The following is a 13,060-nucleotide window of genomic DNA, read 5'->3' as shown; positions in this document are numbered from 1 at the left end:
CCGGTGAACGAACGAATCGGACGCGAAAATAAATGACGTCAATTTCGACCAATCAGGACTGGGTATCTCTGTTTGGATAGGGGTTGAGATTTTTCAATTGTTCGATAGTTAGTTACATGATAAATACTATTTTATTCAATGTGAAAAATTGTTATGGAGTGCCGGAATCGTTTGATGCAAAAATCTCACCAATCCATCATGAAATGAATGAGTAATAAGCGTTTGAAATTGGACATTTTTCACGACGTGATCGATTTTCGTTTTTCCATTTGTACCCCAATATGTTCCCGAAAGACGTAATCCTACATCAAAATTCATTAATCCTTCATGAAATGACTAAGCAATAAGCGTTTGAAGTTGGACAATTTTCATGATGTGCTCGATTTTCAATTTTCTATTTGTACCCAAATATGTTTCCGCAAGGTGTAATCCTACGTCGAAACCAAAATTATTTGTACAAATCACGATTTTTTACGATTTTAAAAATCCCAAAAATTTTTGGGAAAGATTTTTTGATCAAATTTTTTTTCTTGTATCCTTATTGTCTCGCTAAAAAAGATATTCTAAATCACACTCAAAAAAAATCAAACTGATTCGCTCGGCGCCTCAAAAGGAAAAGATTGATTGGGTTTTGTTTCGTCAATTCGAAACCCGTCAAATATCCTAGAATGTTTTTTTTTTATCTTTTTCCATGCTACTTCCGGCTTCACTAATAATAATCCGTGACTTGATCCCCGTCGCCATATTTGAAAATAGAGTGTCTTCATCGATTAATTGCTTAAATCTGATCTGATCATATAGGTTGACTACTACTACGATTATGTTCGTTTCAACTTGTTTCATAATCATAATCTGCCCTACTTTTTATATTCATCAAGAAGTAAGAAACGATGAAATCGAATTCTTAACAGGGCAAAATCATTAAAATAAATGCTCAGTGTAGAGTTATTTTTTCCCGGATTACAGGAGGGAACTCATTTGGATTGACATTGATAACATAAACATAACCTCGCAAAACCAAGATGCTGAAATGAAGAAATCGTTTTAAGCCGCTTTGCACAATACCGCAGACATCTCTTTTCTCATCGCTCTCCAACAGTGTTGTATGGATTGTTTTCGTATTTAGTTTCGACGGAATATATTTTTCTAGCACTTCATTGCACCATGACATCCAAAGAAGTTTGTCCGATTTTTGTAAGTGATAAACAGATCATTCGGCATCTACGCGATACAGTTAATTCATAATTCAATTTCAGACCATTCCTTGCGACCTCGGAAAACGACACGGACTGACTGCTGCTTGGTTCACCGAGGACAAAATCTCAGTCACCGCCTACAGCAACCAGCTGCTGCAGTCCATTCAAAATCGCCCGGCGAATACTTCGCCGGTCAATGTGTATCACCTAACGACAAATTTTATCCTGGACGAACCGATTCTTCGCAGCCTGGTGACCGAATGCAGCAATGTTTTCCTCAATTTGCAAGTTGTGAAAAATAGTTCCTCGGCCGGCGCAATTGATTACATGAAAATTTCACGTACATATCGAAGCGCGATCCGTGCTTGCTTGGAAAAGCTACAGGAACTGATCAGCACGAAGCTTCCGAACGCGGAACAGTACCAGAATTTTATCACCATTCTCTACTCGGTGGAATGCATTTGGCATCTGGTGGAAATCCTGATAATCGACGCGAGTGCGGTTAACGCCGTTGTACCAAATCTGCTTAGCTGGGTTCGGTTTCATTTTCCTACCGCGGAGCGATTGGCGACAGAACTGTTTCAGCAAGGACGCGAATTAGACTCCAACGATGACTACTGGCTCGTGTTGAAAGGTTTGATCGTGCAGGGTCAACTCAACGTCGCTAGGACCCTACTCAAGTTGCACACCAACTCGGAGAGTGAATGCTTCGAGATTGCCGAGGAAATTCTGCAGTCGATGCCCGTTTATAGTGTTTACGGTGGGCTATCGATACAGAAGTTCAAATCGCAGCGACAGTACTGGTCGGCAAATGCTCGGTCCAAGGTTGATGCGGGCGTGTTTTGCACCGAACCGGAACTGGAAGAAATTATTAAGGTATATTTTAAAGATTGGATGGGTTTTGGTAAAATGCAGATCGTTGAATTTCCCCATTTTTTGTTGCAGCTTGTGATCGGTGATCGTCAAACGTGGACCGAACAATGCAAGTTCGCTACATGTTGGTATGAATTTTTCCCGGGATATCTGTTTTATATGGAGTCAACCTGTAAGTACTATGAACTAGGAACCTTCGCTAACAATTGGTTGTCGCAATGTATCAGCACTGGTGGAATGAATCCAACTTACAAATATTTGGATAAAATCATCCTCTCGGTGATGGAAAATAATCTGCCCCAAGTATTGCACAATGTTCAAAACATTTGCGATAACAAGTGGTTCGTTACACATCTAGTGGATTTACTGTATCACTGCGGTCAGCTCACACTTTCCACTGGAGCCAATGAGGAACAGACATCCGAGCGATTGTTCCGGGAGTCTTTACTGTTCGATTTCGGCTGCCTGCTGATGTCCCACAAATCTGGACTGTGGGAGGCTGGTTTGGATTATCTGGAGTTTTCGAGCACCGAAGGTTTGGGAGCACGAGAAGCGCTACTGGCAAGAATTCCGCTGAAGAACGAAAAGCAAGCGATGAAACTGATTAGCGTGGCAAAGAAGAATGGCTTTCAGTCGGTGGAAAGTGAAATATGTAAAGTGCTGGTCAAGAGAAATCTGGCGAATCGACTGTACGGGAACGCGCTCGAATGGGCGATCCGTTCGAGGGATAGTTTCTACGTGACGGCGGTAGCCAACATCTTTCTCGAACACTACTGCAACTATGGGGAGATAATGTGCGAGGACGTTATTTCGAACATCGGAGCCAAAATGTTCATCTCGCCTCGGCTAATCTTCCTGGTGAAGTACTACGATTTCTGTCAGTTCTACAGGGAAAGATCGTTCGCGCAAGCAGCGGAGCTACTCATCAATCTGCTTGATTCGAAGATTACCCCCAGTTAGTAAGTATGAGCTTTGTGTTACTGTTTTAGGACTGGAACCTATGCACGATGTTTTTAGAAAAATGAACAAAATTTCTTACGTTAAACAGTAAAAGTCGCAGGGTGGATCATTCGCGAACCTGAATTGGTTGAAAAGGTTTACATGTTGATCCTTACAAAATACAATAGGCCGTATAATACGAACATTGGAAATTACTAATGTACAGGGGCTCACTTATTTACTCTCATTGACTATTTCAGGGGCGAAGCGTGAGCAAGTGAGTTACCTGCTCAATCAACAATGATATGTGTGTTTCCATCGGCTTCGTTCAACAGAAACCTTTGAACCTCAAATGCCATATTTACGCAAGGCGGCGCATTAGTAGTAGTGATCGCTTCATACATAGCTGCTTGCGTTTGCTCTGTCGCTCTTGAAGATACAGAAAAGTGTTCGAATGACGGCGGGTTCAGATGAAAGGTTCGAACCTGGTGGTCATTACTGCTCATTTCGTAGTGTTGTGTTATGTTGCGTGCGGGTTGTTTGGTGTAGTCAAATGTAGCTCTCATATTACATTTTTCGCGGTGGAGAAGTTTCACCCAAACAGAAAGAAAAAATTGTAAGGGGTTGTATCTAGGACACGACTGCATTTTCGACGTAGAACTACGCAATTATATTATGCAATCCACTTGTTTGCCACATCGAATATTATTTTAGAATGCATCGAAATTTCTGAAATAACTTTTTAGTTTTTTTATTGTTACTACCCCAGTAGTTAAATTTTTCATTTGAAATTCGAACAATTTCAAACTGGTAGGTCTGGCCTGGTAAACTGATAGAGAATAATATGGATATCGCTACCAGACTGTAGACATATTACATATTAGATATATAATATATTAACATATTAATATATTACATTTACGATTGAACAGCGCTGCCAACCCGCACCCGCACAAACTATAAACACTTTTGCGCCTACATTCCGCTTGAGGTGGAATCGAACCCCACAACATGCAACAGTAAGGTTTTCCTACGGGAATTTGAAAGCATACTTCAATGAAATATACGTTGTAGCTAAATAAATGCAGTGTATATCTATATTCCAAATTTCTGGATACTCTTTCATATCCGCACTAGCGCAAAAAATTTTCGTATGCATATTTTTTTGTCGTAGCACACTTTGATACAGAGGGCTTCCTCATATATCGAGCTGTGTGTGTATATGTGTTTGAAATCAGCATTAGGCATGAATGATATCCGCTCACTCGCAACCAAGGAAAGTGAAGTGGAAGGTAAAACGTAATGTCAGAATTGCCGTTCGGACGTATCCCGTAAGTTTGAACTTATTTACATAGATGGTATCCAAACAACACTAAACATTGACTACAGTTTCGCCGGCACGGTTGATTGTCGTTATGAACCAGCACAAAAAACAAAGCTGCAAATTATGCGCCAGTGGCGGTACCACGATCAAAGCACTCCCTGAATCACATTAGCCGAGCCAGCTGGCGGAAGCATATGCATAAAGGTTACTGGGTTACTATTTTCAACGACAACTGTTTATGTATTATACTGCTTCAAATACCTTCGACGAAAACAAATGTAACCATACCAACGTAAGTAATAACGTAAACAAATCCAAACTTTTCGTCTTGCCATTCCTCATACGTCTTTTCTAAATAGTGTAAATTACGAGCCACTTGTTAACTCCACCATCTTGCTCGCAACTGTGGTTTCATTCCATCCCTTTTTTGTTTTTCGCCTCTAGTCTTGAGAACGGCCCTTGTGGAAATTAAATTTGATGAACGTCCTTTGACGTTTGATATGATGCCTAGGACTACCAAAATATGTGAACGGAAGAATTGTCAAACCATCATTGTATTTTACATTTCCCTCTGGAATTATTGAACATCTCATGTTTACGTAGTTCTCGAACCGCGAAAGTGCATTCACCTCTAGTATATGAAATGACGATTTTCCCAGATTTCTCTGTTCAAAAGTACGTTTTAGGGAAACATGCCGGGCTGCACAACTACAAGTGGGTACAACAGTACTCAACACCAAAAAGTAACCCGACTTGCATGTATATTTTCAAAGCGGATTTCCACAGGTTCATCGATTTTGAAGTCTGTGTTGGGGAAACCGTAAATTCGGCCAATCAAAACTTGGCAGTTAGGGCGTTTAGATAACGCTTGACATTTTACAGTTATTCAATTGTTCATCTCAAGAAAAATAACATTTTATTAATTGTGATAGACGCATAGAAATATTTCCTATCAATTGATGCAACAATCTTTCCGATCTATTAAGAAATGTTCGAGTTATATGCATTCGAATTACGGGTAGGGTTAGCACACAAATCGGCAGAACAAATGTATGAGAAAAAGGAAATTCTTCGTGTTTTCATGAATTTGGACCGTTAAGAGATTTGCGAATTGTAATGTATAACATATCGAACAAATCTTAGAGAATTTCTGATTCGATTGCAAATTCATGAGAATTCGTTCAGAGTGAAAACAGTTATTAACGTTAACTTTATTTCATAAAAACGTGACCTGTTTTCTGATTTGGCACCCTTCCTAAAAGACGTAGTTCTATGTCAAAATGTCCAATACAGATTCGAATTTTAAGTACTCGACTGTTACTTCGGACGCAACTTTCCTCTGACGCTCGATACGTCCGAAGTAACAAAGCAATCAATACAACACAAAGTCGCACTTCGGGCATGTTGAGTTTTTGTTATTTTCGGGTGTTGATATCATTTTTAGTGCAATTCAACGAGTGGTAACAATAATGATCTGCTTTTAGCACGAAGTGCAAGTATTTGAAGCGTTGTTCAGTAGTTATTTGCAAATTTTCATCGTGCAACGTAATTTGTCCAATGTACAAAGCGGACAGTCAAAAGATCCAATGTAACATTTTTCGCTCGGAGGCTTCAATTTCAAACTAAAATCACATAACAAAAGTTACGATTGGATTTTCAGAGTTTTTATTGACTGCTAGTGGTAAAAGTAGTGATAAAGATCGATTCCTTTTGAAACAATGTTCCGGTCTTCAACTTCGTTTTTCTCGAGTTGATGTGAATGTTATATATCACCTTTTCAAAAGTTACGCGAGAATTCGTCTTTCAATAATAAATCTACTTTATTTCAATGTGCAGTTCATTCACCCTGGCTCAATATATTGTTGCTCACTCCTTCACTCCTTCACTCGCTTCACCTTCATTCGCTACATCCTTCAAACTGTAACGAAAAGATGTCCGCATCAATTGATTGGAAATATTTCTACGCATCTATCACAATGAATAAAATGTTGATTTTCGTGATATAAACAATTGAATAATTGCTAAATGTCAAGCGATATCTTTCGCCCTAAATGTCACGTTTTGATTGGCCCGATTTACGGTTTCTCCAACAGAGATTCCAAAACCAAGGAGCCTGGGGGTGTATCTCTGACACGGACTTCAAAACCAAGGTGCTTGGGGAATTCGACATGTTAAATACTAGAAGCGTGCAAACCAGCTCATCATGATGAACAGCTTAGATCAGCTCAGCTCACCTAAAAGAGCTGTTCTTTATGAGCAACTCTTCAGCTCAGCTGACAGTATCAACGTCTGTTGGCGACTTCCAATTTGGGTCCCAAACTCGATGTAATGTAATCTCTATCAGATTAGAAGACACGAAGCCAGGTTTAAAATGTTTAAATTTGAATGAAATTTTTCACACCATGTAATTTAATCACTTGAAACACCTGATTCTTATTTAACCATTTGTCTATACATTTCCGACATTTTTACTGAGACTTTTCATTATAATACAAAGTTGTTTTCGAGAACAATTTTCTTATGAGATCTTATCACCCCCTACAAAGTGTTTTTCATTTACATAGAATACTAAATTGATACACAGAAGTTAATTTTAATTCATAATTTTAATTTTAAAAATGTGTTCATTCTGCCTGAAAGTCAACTATTATCTTTGGTGCCCCCTAAACTAGTAAAAAAAGCTCAATGCCGTCAACGCGAATATAACAGTTTAAAAGACGGGGAGCAAATGAAACTGAAGTGATGTCATAACACGAAGAGCGAGAGGCGGTCAGTTCATTTAAATGTTACAGCTCACACACTCTCTACAATTCCACAGCTCTTTTCTCTTCTGAAGCTGAAGAGCTGTTTGTTTTTTTTTTGCGAGCTGCCACACCACGGAGCTTCGGGAAATCGGTTTTGCAAATATATGCAAGCTGCGAGTACTTTTGTACTCACTTGCCTTTGTGCAGATCGGAATGTTTCCCTAACACGTACTTCTACGGAAAAGATATTTCGGATGTACGGAGGATTGAATAAGATTGTCTTGATGATTTGAGAGTCGAAGGTCAAAAAGAATATTATTTGGTATATATTTGAAAAGATCAAGACAATTCCACGGCAGAACAAAATATTCATTCATCCATTTATTGAGAATTGATTTAGGTGCAACTTCAAAGAAATGATTACTAAGCCAATGGTAGTCCTATGTTAATCTTGCGGTTATACCATGTCAGGATCAAATGAAGGAGTTCAGGTTTTGTTGAGAAAGCAAAACAAAAAAAAACGTATCCATAGGGTATCTACAAAGATAACTCTTTGGGCTTATGAGGACAACATGATTCTGCTGAGAACCTACAGTGTGTGACATTTTTAGAACTGTTTAGTCTGTTTACTCGTTTTTCGCAGTTTCAACTGATCGCTGTTTCTGAGCCACACATGTGTATTGTTGGCATTGCAATTATTGCATCAAACTGACGCCATTATACTAAGGTTCTGAACTACACAATTGTGTGGGGAATCATTCGATAAGTAGCTGCTTCGGGTGCGGACGCATTTTCATTTTGCTCCGCAATTAGTTCGTATTTCGTGATTGTTTTGTTATTACTATTTTTAAATTCAAACAACACCGTGAGCGGGCTTGCTGACCGTTTGTTTTTCATCGAACTGTACCGCGCGCGTTTTTTAAATAAGTGCTCGTTCTCGTGTTTTTTGTTGCAACAAGTTCACAATGAGTTGCGAAATCTGCAGATGCGGCGTTACCAACAATCATTTTTTTTTGTGGAAGTGCGAAGGCTGCTCGATTCGCTTTCAAGTGGCTTGCATCGGAGTAAAAATGGATTACGAAGATGTCGTGAGGGACTACATGATTCCCACGTGTCGTGACTGTCAACCACGCGCTAACATTGAACTAAACTTAAAGCAGCTGATTCAGCAGCTTCTTACTGAAGAAATCAAAATACGAACAGAAGTGAATCATCGTTCAGTTCTGACAATGCAGAGTGACAGCGTATTCCATGAAGCAATTGATCGTCTGGAAGTCTGGAAGACTACAATTTACCCCGCTTAATACGGCAGAAAGATGAAGACGTTAACGGATTGTTGCCAACGAATGCTTCATCTGAACAAGAAACTATGCTAGTCGAATCGATGGTTGCCACCGGTCTCCTTCAAATCAACAGCTTATCAAACGCAGACGGCCGCCTTCTAGACCTGGCATTCGTCAGCGATCCTAGCGTAGTTGAACTAATCGTGCCTTCATCTGCCCTACTTAGAATCGATAGTCATCACATTCCGTTTGTTCTTCGCATTGATGTAAACAACTTTCTGCTACCTCCTGGGAACACAATTCAAACCGACGACTTTGATTTTTGACGCTGCAATTTTGCAGAACTTAATAGAGCTGTATCTGCTATCGACTGGGCTTCGTTGTTTCTCGGTAAGGATACCGACAAGACGGTACGTATATTCTATGACTCTCTGAATGCAGTCTTGAATGAGCATGTTCCACGTAGACGATTCACGAGACACTCCTACAAGCACGCTTGGTGGACATCCGAGCTGCAGCACCTTTGTAACGCTGTCCGCAAATCCCGTAAACGTTATTTTCAAGAACGAACGAATGCAAATCGTCACAATCTTCGCACAATTGAGACTCATTATGACGAACTTCAAACCGCATCATTTCAGAATTACATCGCCCACTTGGAGACGACTGCGAAGCGGAACCCCTCCTATGTTTGGACGTTTATTCGCAATCGGAAGCACTCAAATCGATTCCCAGCCGAGATGACTTTCAACGGTAATAGTGCTGATTCCCCGGCAGCACCATTTCACCAGCATTCTCCCCTGACAGTCTCAGGAACTGTCCCGTTTTCGATTTGAATTTGCCGCTGTTTGAAATATCACAGCACGATGTCTCAACTGCCTTGAGTAAATTGGACGTGTCTAAAGGTTCTGGAACTGATAAACTTCCGCCACTGTTCCTGAAAGAATGCGCCACGTCTCTGCAGATACCATTGACAATAATTTTCGATAAGTCGCTACGTCACAGCACTTTTGCGCATCAATGGAAAACAGCTTCAATATGTCCGATCTTCAAATCAGACTCCAATCACGCCGTTGAAAATTACCGAGGCATTTCCATTCTATGTTGCGTGGCAAAAGCATTCGAAAGACTAGTTCATAACATTTTATATACCGTATGTCAACCGATGATATCTGAATATCAACATGGCTTCGACAGTAAACGATCGACAACGACTAATCTGATGATGTTCACTAACTTTTTATCAACGGAAATCGAGCTCAGACACCAGGTAGATGCAATTTACTTCGATTTTTCGAAAGCGTTCGACAAGGTTCCCCACGAACTTGCAGTAGCGAAGCTTAGTCACCTAGGTTTTCCGTATTGGATGTGTGAGTGGTTGCGTTCCTACCTATCTGGACGGTGGGCGTATGCAAACATCAATGGTTCTCACTCTCGATTTTTTCCCATCACATCAGGGGTGCCACAGGGAAGTGTGCTTGGGCCGCTTATCTTCGTTTTGTTCATAAACGACCTGAGCTTTCGACTGAATGCTGGAAAACTGCTCTATGCCGACGATCTGAAAATTTATAGATCAATAACATCCCATCTTGACTGTTGCGCGCTTCAGGCTGACGTAGAGGAGCTACGGCGGTGGTGTGAGGATAACGGAATGGAATTGAATATCAAAAAATGCAAAACAATGTCGTTCACTCGCCGGCAGTCTCGAATTGAATTCCGTTATTTAGTCGGGCCTGAAACACTAGAGTGTGTTGATTCCATTCGCGACCTTGGAGTCGTCCTAGATAACAAATTAAGGTTCAATGAGCATATCTGCGTCACTACCGCTAAAGTGTTTGCTGCCCTTGGATTTGTTCGTCGGTGCTCCAATAACTTCAGAGATGTTTACGCATTCAAATCGCTATACTGCTCATTAGTACGTAGCATTTTGGAGTATGCTGTCTGCGTGTGGTCTCCGTTTCACAGCACCATAATCACACGAATGGAGAGAGTACAGCGTAGTTTCATTAGATATGCTCTCCGACAACTGCCTTGGATAGATCCAGACCATCTCCTCGGCTACTCGAGCCGCTGCAGACTGATCGCGTTGGAATCGCTAGCTTCTAGGCGTGCCAATCTACAAAAAATATTTGTGTTTGATCTGTTAAATGGAAATTTTGACCATTCCGATGGTCAAAAATGGAATGGAAAATGGAATGGTCAGAAATGGAATTCTATGTACCATTCCGACAACTACGTGAGCGAGATCTATTGTTTATCAATCGCCATTGGACTTCCTACGGATTCCATAACCCCTTAGAGAATTGTTTCCGTGAATTCAATAGTGCTTGTGATGTGTTCGATTTTAACGTGTCCAAAACTGTCTTTAAAAATAGGATTAAGAATTTAATATAAGGATTCAGTCTGAGGAATTATAAACAATTCGAGACGGTCATAGATAAATAAATAAATAAAGAATCATCAAGCTAGGCTATCGTCAGCTCACCAAGAAAATAAATGTTCTGGAATTTTGTCAGTGATTTGGTTTCGCATGACGGTAGGAAAAAAGAATCGACAGCTAAGCTAATCTAGACTGGCAATATTAACAGAAAGTGCTTCTGTTGAGAAGTGCGCAAAACGGACATAAGCGTGTGTATATTTAGTTGCTTCAAGCCATCGATATATGGATATTTGTGTGCGTACGTGCGTGGTTCATAACCCGCACGTAAAAAATAGTGCATCTTCGCTACGCTGGAACCCCATTTGTATCTGCTCCCGTTGGTATTGGCCCTGTAACGATGCAACAATCGTCTATTTTTTTTGCTATGATGGACGATTGTTTGATGTTGCAAATTATGCAGCCGTAATGATAAATTTGAACAAGAAGGGGAGATAGCGGGAGGGATGAATGAATCTCTGCTGAGGCAAATATTCAGCCTTTTTCCAATCAGTTAACATTGTTCTCTGTCATCATAAAGGCTTCGACATTGGATCAATGCGTGTTAAGGCTGTGCACCAAAAAAATATTTCGGGAATACCAAGTTATTCAATAAGGTAATAATAGTAATAAGTATTAATTTATTTGAGTTCGCGTGCCAGTCGCAAAACTGCTTTCAACTAGGATTGCATTTGCGGTAATCTTGATCATAATGAAGCAGTGCTACTCTTTTCGAGACTGTTGAGATTAACAGATAGAGTTTTTTTTTCGTTTATTTAGTCACCAAGAAAGTAAATGTCATTCTGGAATTTTGTATGTGATTTGGTTTCGCTTGCCAGTAGCAAAACTTTCTCCACTAAGGATGACAGCTGCGCCTGCGCTCAAACAATTATCGTCAAATGATTCTACAATAAAAAAAAACATTTCAGAGCGACCAAACTGGTAGAATGGTTACTTCAAAATTTTCGTAGCATTATAAAATAATATTCGCAGTTATAAACAAGCGACTTGAATTAAACTATAACGTAGTTCTACGTCAACAATGCGGTCGTGTCTTGAACACAACCTCCTATATATTTTTATAAAGGATATCGACTAGACAACACATGACCCTTGGGGCAAAGACAACCACCCCTATTCTGTATTTCGATCGATTCGAAGTATTTCGAACGACATGGATAAATTCCATTCTGTATTCCGTTCGAGCTGTTTTTGCATTTCGTTCGATCTGTTTCTCTTAGAACATTAAAGGAGCAAAACGTTCGAAAGAGGTGAGGCGAAATTATAGCTCGAACGAAACAACGATTTCGAATGAAATGGAAATCCGTCGGAATACAGAATAGGGCCTTCGAATGATCCGTAGTATTTGTAAAGAGTTTTTATCATTGCAAAATGATGAAATTCATAATATAAAGAACAATTAATTTGTTTTGTTTTTTATATGTTTTAATCCTTTGCGCTCGTATTAAATTCCAGTGCCGTACTGGTCAGCATTATTTTTACTTGAAGAAGCAGTTATATTATGTTATGTATTGTCCATTATTGACGGTTTCTTGTTTTCACATTGAAACAAGCTTGATAATAAGGATGAATCATTTCAGTTCAGTTGTATTTGGTCTTTATCCCACAACTGTAATTAACATTTCTATTCTCTTCTTCGTTTGTATCAACTGTTTGAAGACTTTCTCAACTATTCTGATTAAATAAGAGCTTGTGGTTGACTTTTGATTATTTGTTTTATACTCGTACACATTTTTATCTATTGCAAACCATCGAAAATCATAACTTACCTTAAATTGATTCCCGATTCCCCGTTCTTCTATTTTCTAGCTTCTGGCCGTCACTCCTAGCGGACACCATCCCGTTGCTAGAGTACAAGGAACCCGTCGTGCCAACCAAGGAAACGTTCACTATTCTGCATCACCTGGAGTGGGATTTGGTTCCAATGATCGAGAAACGCAAGGAACAGCTGAAGAATGGCAGCAAAAAGTCGGCATCCGGCGGCAGCGATGAAAACGACAACGGTGCTGATGTTGATAATCAAGCGCTGATTTCGAAGTTTTCCTCCAATCTGCTGAACAACTGCACCGACGATCTCGTGAAGCTCCTGCGACTGGCGTGTGCACGTAATCTGTCGCGTGCGTTCATTATTGAAAATACTGTCGCCGATTAGCGTGTTTCTTAGAATAAATCTTTCCTGTTTTGCTTGGTAAAATACACGCGTTTCAGTCATTGCAATGGTTCTGTTCGAAGAAACTCCATTCGAGGAAGGGGCAAACAACGTT

The 13,060-nt window shown here is 40.0% G+C and overlaps 1 protein-coding gene across 1 annotated transcript; it reads left to right on the top strand.

The window, feature by feature from the left end:
- The first annotated feature begins 1,002 nt into the window (after window positions 1-1,002).
- LOC129764929 (nuclear pore complex protein Nup75) lies at window positions 1,003-12,990 on the top strand. The gene is made up of 4 exons (XM_055764579.1): window positions 1,003-1,194; window positions 1,257-2,072; window positions 2,142-3,028; window positions 12,606-12,990. The coding sequence occupies exons 1-4, from the start codon at window positions 1,165-1,167 to the stop codon at window positions 12,946-12,948; spliced, it is 2,076 nt and encodes a 691-aa protein (XP_055620554.1). The 5' UTR covers window positions 1,003-1,164; the 3' UTR covers window positions 12,949-12,990.
- The last annotated feature ends 70 nt before the right edge of the window (window positions 12,991-13,060 follow it).

The sequence above is a fragment of the Toxorhynchites rutilus genome, chromosome 2 (genome assembly GCF_029784135.1).
Source record: "Toxorhynchites rutilus septentrionalis strain SRP chromosome 2, ASM2978413v1, whole genome shotgun sequence".
Lineage (NCBI taxonomy): Eukaryota > Metazoa > Arthropoda > Insecta > Diptera > Culicidae > Toxorhynchites > Toxorhynchites rutilus.
The sequence above is the reverse complement of the archived record's forward strand: the minus strand, read 5'-3'. Positions and strand labels throughout refer to the sequence as shown.